Source organism: Bombyx mandarina, chromosome 08 (assembly GCF_030267445.1).
Source record: "Bombyx mandarina strain Sakado chromosome 08, ASM3026744v2".
Taxonomy (NCBI): Eukaryota; Metazoa; Arthropoda; class Insecta; order Lepidoptera; family Bombycidae; genus Bombyx; species Bombyx mandarina.
The window spans coordinates 6,993,498-7,009,817 of NC_143215.1; the positions used below are offsets into that span (position 1 = coordinate 6,993,498).

The 16,320-nt window shown below is 36.0% G+C and overlaps 1 protein-coding gene across 5 annotated transcripts in view; it reads left to right on the plus strand.

Annotated features, from left to right (window-relative positions):
* Window positions 1-16,320, plus strand: part of spin (lysolipid transporter protein spinster) — a 29,472-nt gene that overhangs the window by 8,860 nt on the left and 4,292 nt on the right. For 2 of the 5 annotated variants that reach the window (XR_016323408.1, XM_028186964.2), the window contains exons 2-6: window positions 12,146-12,342; window positions 12,529-12,680; window positions 14,311-14,511; window positions 14,991-15,122; window positions 15,655-15,916. Coding sequence is in view for 3 of the 5 variants with exons in the window: in XM_028186964.2 (XP_028042765.2) it covers window positions 12,146-12,342; window positions 12,529-12,680; window positions 14,311-14,511; window positions 14,991-15,122; window positions 15,655-15,916 (944 nt within the window). In the remaining 2 variants the exon portion in view is untranslated. Of the gene's footprint in view, window positions 1-7,982; window positions 8,137-12,145; window positions 12,343-12,528; window positions 12,681-14,310; window positions 14,512-14,990; window positions 15,123-15,654; window positions 15,917-16,320 lie in introns of those variants that run through there. The other 3 variants (XM_028186963.2, XM_028186965.2, XR_016323409.1) reach the window with 2 other exon arrangements.

The window sequence follows — 16,320 nt, forward strand, 5'->3', positions numbered from 1 at the left end:
CGTAAATGTGCCACCCACCTTGAGATATAAGTTCTAAGGTCTCAAGTATAGTTACAACGGCTGCCCAACCCTTCAAACCGAAACGCATTACTCCTTTACGGCAGAAATAGGCAGGGCGGTGGTACCTACCCGCGCGAACTCTTAAGAGGTCCTACCAACAGTAATTACGCAAATTATAATTTTGCAGGTTTCATTTTTATTACACGTGTAAGCTGGCTTATAATGTAAGATCACGATTACCAGTAAAATCGAAATAACTTAGTGACCATGCGTGTGTCAATAAAATGAATCGAGTTATAAATAAGTAGTAGGTATATAGTTATATCTATCTATATCTATATATATATTTAAAACTTAAAAGCTAATTTACGTGAGTCGTAAAGCTTAAGGGCGAATGAGTCTTTTATATTACAAAGACGACAGTCTCGTCAAATCGTTTAGCTTGAATCGTAAAATTTAACACCTAGTAACATTTTAAGGCACCGTCTAAAAGAGCTATTGCTTTGTACTAAATATAGAATTAAATTATATTAGAACGTGATATTTATTATCTGTGTCTCTAAGATAACCGCTTTCTATGAACCTGATATAGTTTTTCTAAATCTATAACGTAGATTAATTCGTTCTAAATATTCATTCGTTGGGGATATTAAAAGGTATTTAACGTTCCATATTGAAGGACTCAACTGGAGTTAAGATTTTCCCGAGCGTTATATAATAATTATTATATATTTCAACTTTATTTTGGGTAACAATTATAACGACTACGCTTTAAACTGATATAAAATAATTTAAACCCTTCGGTCAGAAGTAAATAGTTGAACTAATCTACGTCATTATTCAAAAGATTAAATTGTCACTGGTTGAACGGGCTCACTTGTGAGCCGGGATTATAAAAGGATTGAGTGGGAATACCCTAAATATATTTCACTGATGTTGCTCATAACCACGGTATTCAGATTTATTTTGGAGAGCACTCGAGCGTTCGTTTCCCATGATGTTATCGTATGGGATAAAACACGATGACTGGCACAGTTTTCTATTTGTCGAACGCCTGCAACTAGACAAGCAACGATAAATGTTCTCATGCGGGTGGTCTGTTCGAAAAGATCAAAAAATGTAACACTACATAAGCGTTTATTTGTCGTGGAGGTCCATTAGGGAGGACTCGGTTTTTCCATATTTTTTTTCCAATTCAGATTTTGAACCTTTTATCATTCACCAGGTGAAAAATGTTAGTTTTTAATCGAAAGCGGGAGTGAAGTTTCGTAGACAGATAATGAAGTCGAACCACAATAACACGTGAAAGTTGTTGTAAAGGAAGTTCCCAAAACACATATGTAGGAAATCGCATTTTGTACATTAGTAATTACTAGCGACACGCCCTCGCTTCGCTTCGGAAACTAATTTATTATTGATTTCTCCACTATTTAATGGATCTTATTATACATATAAACTCATCTTCAATCACTCTATCTGTTAAAAAAAACCGCATCAAAATCCGTCGCGTAGTTTTAAAGATTTAAGCATACATATGGATGTAGGGACAGAGAAAGCGACTTTGTTTTATACTATGTAGTGATAAATAATTATAATAAATGATATCGAATTATTACTGTGAAATAAAATTATTGTATGGGAAACAAATTATTAATGAAATATTAAACGGTGTGATTTCCTGAGTGAATTATTTAATATCAATATAAATAAATAAGTATATTATTATGGCTATAGTAATTTTTACACTTTTATGGTTTTTTCTGTATAAAGTCTGTCTTATGAGAGATGATCAGATTCAAACAGCTTCAGTTAAACGTGTAGCAATTCTACCATAGCAACACTATACTAAATTCTATCAAATCATAATCAAGTTATTAGACAATCGTCAATTATTATACTGGTGGTAGGACCTCTTGTGAGTTCGCGCGGGTGGGTACCACCACCCTGCCTATTTCTGCCGTGAAGCAGTAATGCGTTTCGGTTTGAAGGGTGGGGCAGCCGTTGTAACTATACTTGAGACCTTAGAACTTATATCTCAAGGTGGGTGGCGCATTTACGTCGTAAATGTCTATGGGCTCCAGTAACCACTTAACACCAGGTGGGCTGTGAGCTCGTCCAATCATCTAGCAATAAAAAATAAAAAAATAATGGTATCGCTTGAAGAATAAATAAGCTTGAAACTTTGTTTTTTTTTTTAACTTTCTTAATCACTATTTAAAATGAATAAAATAGTACAAAACAACACTTTAAAATACGAAATACTGAAGATAAGGTCAAGAAGGTGATGATAATATTGAAATTAAAATGTCTCGGAAATATTATACGAGGAAACATTTCAGTACCGGGTCACGGAAATATTGTTAGTAAAAAAATTAATATCATTGAGACTGGGCACCTAATCTGATATTATACTTGGAAAATCGATTTCCCTTTAAAGCTTTATGGAATTAATCAAAATGCACAATTACAGTGCGGCTTTGAAGTGATTCAGTGCAGATGCAAGCTACTAACGTTACGTTGTTATCTCACCGGCTGTATTGAGAGTGCCCACCCACTTGTTATTAATTAAGCCCGAAACGTCGAACCGACTCTGTAACAGATTGTGCCTGGAAATTATTTTCCGATGCTTATCAGATGAACTCACCGACACACGATTTAAGACTACGGTGGTGAAGATAATTATTAACTCCAACTTTTTTATTTATTTATTGCCTAGGCATGTGGACGAGCTCACAGCCCACCTGGTGTTAAGTGGTTACTGGAACCCATAGACATCTACAACGTAAATGCGCCACACAGCTTGAGATATAAGTTCTAAGGTCTCAGTATAGTTACGACGGTTGCCCCACCCTTCAAACCGAAACGCATTACAGCTTCACGGCAGAAATAGGTGGGGTGGTGGTACCTACCCGTGCGGACTCACAAGAGGTCCTACCACCAGTGACTTCATTTCCTTCAGTTTGTTTTTTGTAAAATTGAAAATATCGCTTAACATTAAACATTAATTGGTTTATACAATGAGCTGGTTTTAATATTAGACATCGAAATATTTAGTGACGTCAATACACATTAGATACCTGAACCTAAATCTGAACCTCAAATACATTCTACAATTTATCAATCAATTATATATTGCGATTAGAAAATCTATCTATTTAACCTCCATATATAAGTTAATGGGGCATTCTATTTACGGCACTGTGCCTTAAATAATTTTCCTTAACATTACTATACCATTTTCATAATTATTATACATATTTATTTACAAACAGGTTCGTTTGCATAACTTTTGTATGGAGTCATTTGAATATGCCGTGGTTTTGGATCTCGTGTCGCATACGATTTTTCTAATTTACTTTAAGCTTGTCCACCGATGTCTAGATTAGTGATGATTTAGTACCAAGTACGAGGAGTCCGTTATCTATATAAAACGATACGATTTATCAAATATATATTACCTGTACCTACGTATATACCTTTAACGTGCAAAAATCACAGATAACAGTGTGTTTACACTGTTGTTGGTTGCACAACACAACGGCTAGCGTTGTTCGTCAAGTGGGCAAATGTATATTTTTTATATTGTACCTACGGCTAATGGTGATAATAAGCACTTGTATCAATTCGTTCTGGTACCGAAGCGACTACTGTCGCTTTACTTCATTTAAATAAAGGTCAACGTACTAATTACGGGACTGTGTTATTAGTCTTCTTTTCTCTTTAAATTTTAAGCATGGATCTGGTTCAAGAATATGTTACGTTTTATGACTGTTCAAGTACGAACACCTGTTTTTAGACTATAAATTTTTAATTTTATAGAAGATTATATACGTAAACAATACAAATTGTTAAAATTTGGTCTCGTTGGAAGAAGAGGTGACTGCAGAAACTATAATAAAAAATAGCGATAGTCCATGATTAAACCAAGTCCATACTAATATTATAAATGTGAAAGTGTTTGTTTGCTTGTTTGTTAATTTGTCTTTCTTTCAAATCCAAAGGAAGAAACGACTTTTTAAAGAACATTTGAAAGGTTTTTTTAAAAGTAATTTTAAATAAATGAAGATAGTAAGTACCATTTAGAGCAATACTATTTTAATATTTTTTTTATTTAGATGGGCGACCAATCTTTCGGCTCATCTTTTGTTATTAAATCTAAGATTTAACCTAAGTATTAAACCTAGTTACCGCATTTACGTTGAGCCCCTGCAATGTCAACTCTAGAGCTCTAAGCGATAAGAAGTCAATAACAATCAGAGGCGAAATAATAGTGAAGTAAAGTAAAGAAGTGAGACTTTCAATGTGCAATAGTTACTGTGGAGTGTGAACGGTATTTCGTGAACTCTAAATTATGACTGTTAATAAATTATTATTTGGCCTTCGGATAAAATATGTTCATTTTCTTATCCTAAACCCTGGCTGGTAACAATAGTGTAGTGTAAATAGTTCCATAGGTCAATTTATCTATCAATTAATACTACGTAGTATTTGAATAGAGAGTAGTATATCAATATTTATTTTGACAACATATTTGTATTTATTGTTATATTGATTGTTCATCGAATATTCCTTCGCTTAATCATTCTAACCTTCGATTTGGTTACAGTCGTTTTTAAAAGATTACTACCTTCTCAATGGTTTGGTTAAAAAAAACCCATTATAATGACTATAGCAGATTTCTCAGACATAATACAGAATTAGGACAGTTGAAAATTTTTGTTTCCCGTGTACGTTATTTTTTGGAATTCAAAGGTCGCTTGTATACAGAGTGCCCCAGAAGGTAACTATAAAAAAATCACCATTCTACAAACAGTAGTATTCGAGTACCAACAATTTTATTGAAAAACGAAAAATATACCCCGTAGTAGGACCCCTACCCCGAGAGGAATTTTGATATTGTGGTTAGAGTTTCATCAAACTAAACCGTCGGACTGAGTTGAATCTAAAACAAATATGGTGACCGACACCTGCTTCCATAAAATATTATCAAACATCAAACATATGGAGATGTTATTATGTATCCGGATATAGTTTGTTAAGTCTGCTTTAATAGTTCATCGAACATTGTTCTATTTGGGATCAGTTTGGACGTATTTATTAATAGAATATCTTTTCTTGGTACTTAATAATACTACCTATTACTCTTCATGTTTTTAAACGCAATTTTTGATATGAAAACCTGAGTTTTTTTTTTTAATGACGTAAAGAGAAATAGACGTCAAGTTTGCCGTTCATGAGATTTTAAGCTGTTACTACATGCATCCAAACTTGAAATGTAAACTTAAAGTCTGAATTGCATTGGTGTTGCGGTTATTCTACTCTGAACAGAAATAACATGACCAACCACCGATAACAATACCAACGACACGGTAATCAGGTGGGCCCATACGTTCTATATACCAATACGTCTATGGTACCAATTGTTTTTTTTATTTTTTTTTATTGAAACGATTTCCCGAAAGAATGCTGCTTGCAGTCAAACCGAATTACTGGAACTTATGTTACCTGGATTTCTTAGTATCGACAATTCAATTGAATCCTACATTGTATTGTATAATTTTGTTCCATTCAACAAGAACGTGTGCGGTTTACATTGTTAATATGTACAATCAGATTATAATCAACCCGACTCATGTAAATATTGGGTAAAGTGCAACTAATCGGGAAACAATAGCATCGCCTCTACCTGATTTGTATTTTCAACATTAACGTTTTGCTGAAACAATTCAGTACTAAAACTTGATACATATTCCTATTTTTCAAAAACACAATATGTATCTACTTTAATGATAAGTTGAAAGCACGCGCTCGTAATAGTCATGTAGGTTAAACAAATATTGGGTTACTTGGAAAATAGACATGTGAGAGCGAAGTTAACCACGGATTATCGCAATGCACCAGTGAAAAGAAAATACGGAATTGATTCAGCTGTTATGGAGATTAGCATGTTATAAGGCACATGACAAAGGCAAAAAAAATATGATGGAACTTCCAACATGTTGATTTCCATTGGATGCGCTTGACGTGCACTTAAGGACATTTTTTATGACATATATTATAATAACAAAATCCTATACAAATGCATTTAAACTACAATTTGACTGGCACTTTACTTTTTGGATCGAGTTCCTCCGGTTACGGTGAATGCAAAGAATACGATTACATCATCTTTTGCAAGTTTAGGTACTACGTACTGTCTCGGAATTCCTGAAATGAAAACCAGAAAGAAAACATAACATGATATTATAATTTGCGTAATCACTGGTGGTAGGACCTCTTGGGAGTCCGCACGGGTAGGTACCACCACTCCGCCTATTTCCGCCGTGGAGCAGTAATGCGTTTCGGTTCGAAGGGTGGGGTAGCCTTTTTTTTTTTTTTTTTTTTTTTTTTTTTTTTTTTTTTTTTTTTTATTGCCCTTGTAGGCAGACGTAACTAACGTTGTAACTATACTGAGACCTCAGAACTTATATCTCAAGGTGGGTGGCGCGTTTACGTTGGTTACGATGTCTATGGGCTCATGTAACCACTTAACATCAGGTGGGCTGTGAGCTCGTCCATCCATCTAAGCAATAAAAAAAACCATGAATTATAGTTATGACGAACATAGTCGTACAGGTCTTTGTGATTTGAAAAAAAACACCAATAGGAATGTTAAAATGTCGACGCTTGGCAGACGCCCTGGCAGTGACATCACGAGGTGCCAGAAATACACTCTTGTTTATTTTTGTAATTATCTTTGCTGGTTAACAACATAAAACCATTTACATAACAAGTATTTCACAAAATAATTAATTTACGTTAAACTATTACTTTACTATGTTAGCTTAATGTGTAGTTAATTAACAAATAGTTGTTGTAATGTAATCTCTATGGAATTTAACAGGGATCCAAGTCTACCAAAATGAAATGAATTAGTCATTTCTACAAATTAATGACCAATCTAAAATAGAACGGGCCATTAATGTACCTACCTACGTTTATGAACATCCTATCTATGATGTGTCTTTTGAGTGGGAGTCTGCGTGCTCTATTCGAAGTCTACTCGAACCAATCAAACTTCGACGTATTATGTGTCGAAAAAAAGCATGTGAACGCGTTGGCAGAATATATGATCATTAACAAAAACTTCATTTAAACTACTGCGAAAAGTAATGAGTTGTTCTGAGTAAGAAAAGAAAATCGATCGACAAACAGGTGAAAACAGAACTTAACTGTTTTGTCTTAGTCTATTTAAATATGTATCAACGATAAATATAATATAGACTTCGTAAACCGTATTGAAAAGCCCAAACAAAAAAAGTTGAAATATATTCAGTCGGTTTGTCTTGATTACGTAATATTAAGAAACAATTGCTACTTAATTACTATTATAATTAAAACAGTGAAATAGTTGAAAATTTACGTACGTACAATAGACAAAAAAATATCGGAAGAATGCACCTCTAATAATTAAAATGTAAAATCTATTATTTTAGTTTAACAATTTTTGCTGTCAATTTTGCTTAGGTAATACTTAGTTTGAAATCTCATAGGATTATGACCAAAATATTGTCCATTTCTTTCAACGCAGTGACTAATGACAATCACGAAAATGATAATCAAAACATTGTTACATTATTATAACAAATACCAATATTAGTGGTCGATGTATTTGAATCTATATTAAATCTTAATTATTTTTTCATAAATCCCTATTACATTGGAAATGAATCTCTCTTGCTGGCGATGATTTCATCCTGCTAATATACCAACTGAATTCAACTGATGCAACCTGTGGGTACTAAAAAAAATCGCAAAATACAATCTTATTATTTCTAATATTTATTAAATATTTACTAAAAAACGGTTTCGTGATAATCAGCGGCACCGTCACGAGTCAGTGGTGCCGAGCGCTGTACACAGTGTGCACCAGCCTTCGCGCCACACATTCTCAGACTCTGATTGGACCACGCGAATGGCGTGATGCGCAAAGCCATCGTACGCGCAGGTTTTTTTCATTTAATCAACCTCTTGCGGCGGTGCTGCCCCCACGCTACGTGCTAAGCTGGTGGTGACGTATATTCGACCGACGCGACGCGTCGTCCTCGATCATGCCACGCTACGTTATCGAACACACACCGACGCTGAAGGTCAACGGTATGATGAAAGCACAGATAATGCTTTGCCAACAATTGCCGTATAATCAAAATACCTAAGATAATTAATTTATATTCGTTAAGCTTTAGGTATACATTAGTATGTATGAAACCTTTCTGGTTTGAATTTTATTTCCGTGTCAAGTAGAACAATAGCGATAACGGCCGTCTGGTGTAGTGGCAAGTGACATGGTCACTACACAAGTGGGTCGCGGGTTCGAATCCCGCCAAGGGAAGATATTTGTATGATAAATATAAATGTCTTTTCCAGGGTTATGGATGTATATTAAATATGTGTATGTGTATAATAAAAATCTTACATTTATTTCCGTTATCTGGTGCCTGTAACACAAGTTCTTTACGAACTTATCACGGGACCAGTTAACGTGGCGTGATTGTTAGTAAATATTTATTTATTGTTATTTATTTATTATATCTCACGAATCATAAATAAAAAATGAATCATATACTTTTTGGCGTCATTAAAGGCTAATTTATTTACCGTGTCCGTTTGCCTATGATATTCTATGGTGTATGGTTTTAGGATGGCGGTGTATGAACTAATTACTGGTGGTAGGACCTCTTGTGAGTCCGCGCGGGTGGGTACCACCACCCTGCCTATTTCTGCCGTGAAGCATTAATGCATTTCGGTTTGAAGGGTGGGGCAGCCGTTGTAACTATACTTGAGACCTTAGAACTTATATCTCAAGGTGGGTGGCGCATTTACGTTGTGGATGTCTATGGGCTCCAGTAACTTAACACCAGGTGGGCTGTGAGCTCGTCCAACCATCTAAGCAATAAAAAAAAATAAAAAAAAAAATATTTCAATACTCGTAAATCGTAAAATATCAAAGATACTTCCTAATGGCTTTTCGCCATATGACTATTACCATGATTATATTATTCACCCCGAAGTTTCAAAAGGGCTAATTTTAGTATCGAGATTTACGGAGTTAGCCATAACACAGTAGTTACTAAATTATTAATAAAAAAAGGCATCTGTCCATTATTTATGTTATAAAATTACAAATATAAAGTAGGTACTTGGTTACTACTACTTACTTAGTTAGAGTTAGTACCTACCTATTCTAAGATTACGAGTCCCGAACAAAAATAAATAAAGGCACTAAAGTAACAATAGTTCGACTAACGGTCGGGGGCTCGGCGAATAAACAGTGGAGCTTGAATATGGTACATTTATAAAAGAATATTTTATCGAACTGTCATAGTGATTGATATACTTACCAAAATGACTAAAGTACCTACCAGATTTACGTTTGAAAATGTAATAGGTAAAGGCGTGTGGCGGCTACGTAATATTTTCCGGGTAAAGTTTACTTGCGATTTGTTATAACATTAGCATGTATAGTATTTTAGTAAAATTTTCCTATTTCCCTGTACATAATTATTAAAAAAACTTCAAGCCATGTTCAGTAAAAGTGATAAAAAATTATGAAAATACTTTGAAAGAATAAAGTTGTCCTGAACATGGTTGGGTGGGCGTTATAAATTTATCTAAACTTCGTAACCAATAATATTTTAAATATATTTCCGATTTTAATTATTTATTAATAAACATAATACAGATTAAATTATCTGGTTTATTTGTCATTCGTAATTTCGATGATGTCCTCTTTATCGGGCATTGCCCAGTCCCGTATGCAGTTGTTTGCAAATCGCACCCTTCTCCGGACACACCTTTAGTCAACAATCGCTAGTTAAGTATTTATTTTTTGCTTCTAGGAGTTATCAGTTGGGCATTAATGTGTATATTTGATCAATACACATGTAGGTACGAGGGATTGTGAAATTTATATATTTATGATCTTTGCTTCCGTTTTATAAGTACGAGTGACGATAATATTCACCAATCTAATTTTTATGTTTGAAACATGAATGACGTTGAGTTAGTACAGTAATAGATGCGTTTGCCTTTAAAATATTTCATATATATAAAAAGGATTGCTTGCTTTTTCGGATACGTTCATTTTTAAATAAATGCTTTATTAAAATATCACAAGGGGCCACTCACCTTGACAAGGCCATGTTGAATTAATCACCAGTCACCGCGGATATACGCCTAGTCATGTTTGAGTTTTACTGTTGAAGAACTGGACTTAAAGAATTTATCATTACAGTGATATATATTCGTTGTCAAGTTCTTATTTGACGAGACTTTCTTGAGCAGAGGTGAAACTGAGTTTTATATATTTCGTTCAATTTGTTATATGATACAGGTCGAAGTGAATCGTTCGATTTATTTTTATTTCAATGAAAAATATATAATACAGACGTGAAAGAAGGAAAAAACTAGAGAGGTTCATAATGATATGGCTTATGAACCAACCTCTCGAATTTACGGGTCGTCCACTTACTTTTTATTTTTTTTACTGCCCATCTAGGGTGGACGAGCTCACAGCCCACCTGGTGTTAAGTGGTTACCGGAGCCCATAAACAACTACAATGTAAATGCGCCACCCACCTTGAGATATAAGTTCTAATAGTTACAACGGCTGCCCTATCCTTCAAACGCATTATTGCTTCACGGTAGATATAGGTAAGGCGGTGGTACCTACCCGCGCGGACTCACAATAGGTCCTACCACCAGTAAGTAAGCAAATTATAATTTTGCGGGTTTGATTTTTATCACACGATGTTATTCCTTCACCGTGGAAGTAAATCGTGAATATTTGTTAAGTACGTATTTCATTAGAAAAATTGGTACCCGCCTAGGCGCCTGCGGGATTCGAACACCGTTGCATCGCTAGATACGAATGTACTGGACGTCTTATCCTTTAGGCCACGACGACTTTGAATTCATGAAGATATCAATGATGAATTCATAGAATAGATTATCGCAATACTTTTTGAACTGGTACGCATCATTCTTTATAAACAGGGACGGTGCGCCAATTAATAAAAACCTAATTAACCTTCTCCACGGCGTTCTATACTATTGTTATTAATTTTAAACTTTCTCATTTGAAACAAGCCAAACTCTGTTCTGTGACTTTCACGAAATACCTTCAATTGTTAAAACGAAACGCACGCCGCCAATTTTAAATTTCATGTTGGTGCTATGACAAACCTGTCTTGAAAACGCTAACCTATTATAAATTTTAACTCAATCGTGCAAATGACGCATGTACTTGTATTTATTTAAAAAAGTACTGCCACATCACATACATTTAACATTGAAAATAACTTAAACTATTTAATTTATAGTCTGATGCATATGACAATAATGGCGTACATAACATTGGCAATTCATCGGCTTGAAGATGGAATACAATAATAATAAAAAAAGAATACCCAATGAAAACATACCTTGAAATTCAAATTCAACAAGTAAAACAGTAATAATTGTTGAAATATTAATATGAACTAGAGGTCCCGCAGTAGTCGAAATTAGACTATAATTAATTGGAATTGTATGTTTGTACACTATTATGATTGTATTTTATACTTCTATAATCACAAATTTCACCAAGACTACACTATAAAAAATATTACAAACACAAACAATATTTAATCTATTCTCAATTTGACAACAGACGTCAAGAACAAAAGTTTGACAATAAATAGTATGCATGCGTGTGTGCGTCAAATACATGGTATGTAGAGTGTGTAATGTTTTCTTTATTGATTTAATGTATCTTTTATGCATTATTTAAAAAAAATATTAGCATTGTGCACCTCTTCTCTATATTCTCTATAAGTGTGGAAAATTTCATACTACTCCGTCCGCGCAATTTTCGTAAAAAGGGATGCAAAGTTTTTGCTTCACGTATTAATATATAGGTGTCTAATAAATGTCATGTCATATCAAAAAGAAAAGAAGAAATGTCAATACAATATCAAGCAACAACTAGTCAGTTGTAGAAATAAAAATATAAATTTTTATACATATATCGCTAACTATTTCAAATTGTGTTGATTGTTATTCGAGGTAGTTACGTTATATTAACTGCGATTGTTTACAATTAACATACAGTTTTCTTCGTCCGCAGGTGTTTTAAATAATGTCAAAACTGAATTCGAAATTGGTGATGGCAAGGCTGGATTTCTACAGACAGTGTTCGTCGTCGCGTACATGTTGTTCGCGCCAATATTTGGCTACTTAGGAGATAGATACTCAAGGCGCGTCATTATGGCCAGTGGCGTTGCACTCTGGAGTCTAACAACTTTCTTTGGCTCGTTTTTACACGTAAGTACTTTGTTAATTCTTCCGAAACTCGGACATGACTAGACGTAATTTATCTTGCTGTAAGGAAAATAAATGATTCACGATTTGAAATTTCTAATGTTGATAATCCTCAGAAAGTTTCAAGCAGGTTTCGTCAAAAAGTTAATAGAATAAGGATGTTATCAATATTTTTTTGTGGTTTTTAAGGATTACGAGTCGTTTGCATTCTTCCGTGGTCTCGTTGGAATTGGAGAAGCCTCGTACTCCACGATAGCCCCTACCATCATCAGCGATCTCTTCGTGGGGGATGTAAGATCGAAGATGTTAGCATTCTTCTATTTTGCCATCCCAGTCGGAAGGTAAGTTTGTTATTTCTCATTCTATTCTAGGTTTTGGTAATCAAATTAGAATTTTATATTTTTTAATTAGGCACCAATATTCACCAACTAAAGCTTGTATACTGCAGTGGACTCTATGGGTCGATTGTATTGGTAGTAGTAGTAACTAAGGAGTTTATTAATTAATGCTTTTATTAGTTTGATTTGCATCTATCTATATATTATAATTTTCAGCAACTTGAAGATTTCTGATTAATTTGAAATTTTGCACATGTACCACGCACCGATATCAAAATAATTGTTTTATAGCTTTATCTAATATTCTACCTATGTCCAACTAAAATCATTTATCATATTATAGTAATCCCATACAACTCAATATCATCATAATATATTTCTCATCTTATTCATATGTTGGTTACCAGTAAGGTATAGGGAAGATATGTGCTTTTCTGCCGCGCTTTAAATATATGTTCTGCGTTGAAGGGCAGGAAAGCTTAAATGCGTCACATTTAATGCATCTGTTTAATAAAACAAAATAAAGTAGGTTTGGATTAGTATTTGCATCTTTGGAGTTAATTGTTGTGTTGGAATATTTGTTTGTACCGCGGTGCGATATAGACGTAATAATCGACATGGCTAGTATCTGTTAAGTGCTAATCTTCAACTTAATGTGTAAAAGGTCAGGTTGCGTATCTTGTTGCGAGTGTCTCTAACGCAGTGCAATGGCCGTTCGCTGATCTTGTAAACAAATTGGTCATCTGTGTGCTTAGTGTGAGTTTTTTTACGCGGTCGATAACGTAAAATTTAACTCGCATTTGTATGCAGTTGGAATAGCGCCCCTAGCGGCAAACGTAGGCAAACGTTTCAACTCCAAGCAAATTTGAGTTACCCTCTACGCTATCGAGAACGTTGAACTCGCAATAAGCACACTGTAATGTGTTATGCTATGTCTCATCTATATATACGAACACATTTATCATCATCATTATCATCATCATCATTATCATCATCATCATTATCATCATCATCATCATTCTCCTGCTCTTCTCTCAGTCAGCTGGGGTCGGCGCAATATGTTTTCTCCTTCCACACTCCTCAATCGTATACCATTTCTTCACTCACTCCCATATCGTCTTTCACGCAATCCATCCATTTCTTCTTAGGCACCTCTACCTCTACCTCTTCTTCCTCTTCCTCTTCCTCTTCTTCCTCTTCCTCTTCCTCTTCTTCCTCTTCCTCTTCTATATCCTTCCACATTCATTAACACTCTCTTACCAACCTCATTTTCATTTAGCCTTTCACATGTTCATACAATCCCAAACGCGCACTTCCCAACTTCTCTGTCACAGGTGCCACTTTCAGACGTCCTCTAACATATTCATATCGTATTCTATCTATTCTCGGTACCCAAAACATCCATCGCAACATTCGCATCTCCATACGAAAACATTTAAGTATATTTTCTCAAAAAATTCAATATAATAAAAATTCAATATATTTTTTTATTGCCCTTGTAGGCAGCCGAGCATACGGCCCACCTGATGGTGAGTGGTTACCGTCGCCCATGGACTTCAGCAATGCCAGGGGCAAAGTCAGGCTGCTGCCTATATGTATTTTTTTTGTCTCATATTACTGTGTGTTATTTCAGTGGTCTCGGATATATAGTAGGGTCAGTTGTGGGTGCAGCGCTAGGCAATTGGCGATACGGTCTACGGGTGACGCCTTTCTTTGGCGCGATTGCCGTCGCGCTCATCATATGGGTCATGGAAGACCCGGAACGAGGCGCCTCCGAAGAGAGTCACATAAAACCCACTTCGTATAAGGACGATCTGCGTGCTCTCATAAAAAAGTAAGTCACCAGTATACATGACCCCTATTCTCATAGTATAATAATATTGGGAAATGTTTTAGGTAAATCATCGCCTTATATCTGCCTCATAGCATTAGTATATATATTAGATTAGAAGGGGGGGACCGTGAATATCTATATATATAAAAATGAATTGCTGTTCGTTAGTCTCGCTAAATTTAACTCAAGAACGGCTGGACGATTTGGCTAATTTTGGTCTTGAATCATTTCTGGAAGTCCAGAGAAGGTTTAAAAGGTAGATAAATATGAAAATGTTGGGAATTAAATAAAAATAACAATTGTGTTTTTCCTTTGATGTGTCTCCGGTGGGACGGATTCCTTTTCTTTGTTTTAAGTTTATTTTATACAAAAGTTTAGGTTTTTTATTTATAGATTGAGACACTACGAAGTCGGCCGGGTCAGTTAGTAATGCATAAAAATGAACCTCGGCTTAATTGCGTTTCCATTATGTGTTTCAGTCCATCGTTCATGCTGTCGACGATCGCTTTTACATGCGTAGCGTTCGTGACCGGCGCGCTCACGTGGTGGGGACCGCAAGTTATTTACTTGGGTCTCGGCTTGCAACCTGGCAACGAGTTTTCCTTCGAAAGGTATGAAATAACAATAATGAGAATTTAATATAAAATGACAGGCTTTTGTTGTACGAGTTAGTCGGGAAGTTATTAAAAGTACAAATTGTAAAATGTTAGATTTCTGAATGGACTTAAATAGGCATGTTTCCTGTAAGTTATACGGAACTTATATTCGGTACGCTACGGGAAATACGCAATGACCTTTCCTGTTACGCTAAACAAATATTTACGCGGTTTCATGAGGGGATTTACAGTTTTATAGTTTTTATTAATATCGAGAATATAGAATAGAATACTACATATTTGTCGATTTGAATAACGAAATATAAAGAGTGTACGTAATAAAAATTTAGTACACTAGTGTTAAAGTAAATGTTTAAATTTTGTGAAGAAAACAAGCGACTTCACAATATACAGCAATTTAAAACGGTAACGCTAGGAATAGATTAGGATCGAAGCGTCGTTAAGTATTGCAATGGTAGCGGTGGCGCTAGAGCGGTCGAGAGAAGCGAGGTTGTATGACGAGCGTGTTGTCGGTTGCGGTCGTCAGCGTGTCGTACAAGTTCGGGTTGGTGGGCATGGCGGCGGGCGCGCTGGGCGTGCCGCTGGGCTGCGCGGCGGCGGCGCGCGCGCGGCCCCTCGTGGCCGACGCCGACCCGCTGCTGTGCGGCGCCGCGCTGCTGCTCTCCGCGCCGCTCGTGCTCTGTGCGCTGATCGCCGTGCGTGCCTCCGCCGCGGGGACCTTCGCGCTCATCTTCTTCGGCATGCTCACTCTCAACCTCACCTGGTCCGTAGTCGCCGACATGATCCTGGTGAGCGGAAGGCCGCCCCCCCGAAACCGACTTTTCCGCATACAAATATTCCAATGAGATACGACGTTACGCCGGTGCTTTGCGAGGTCGATCGCGTCGTCTCGACATTGTGAATGCCGCTTCGCTGTGATTGATAATGCATACCTTATTTTGAAAGTATTAATCTTTTCGCCGTAGATGTCAAACGCCCGACTGACGTCCATTCATCCGCATGATCCCTTTCATTATAATATTTAATTATCGCTAAACTATAATACATTCCGGGAGCATGTTCATGCTACGCCTATGGCTCTAGAGCTACTCTAAATATGATGTGTAATATTAGGCGGTAACTCGCACCCCATGTCGTTCGTCGCGTCGAGCTGGTCGGGTTGGCTCGGGTTGGGTCGGGCCGGCTCGGGCGG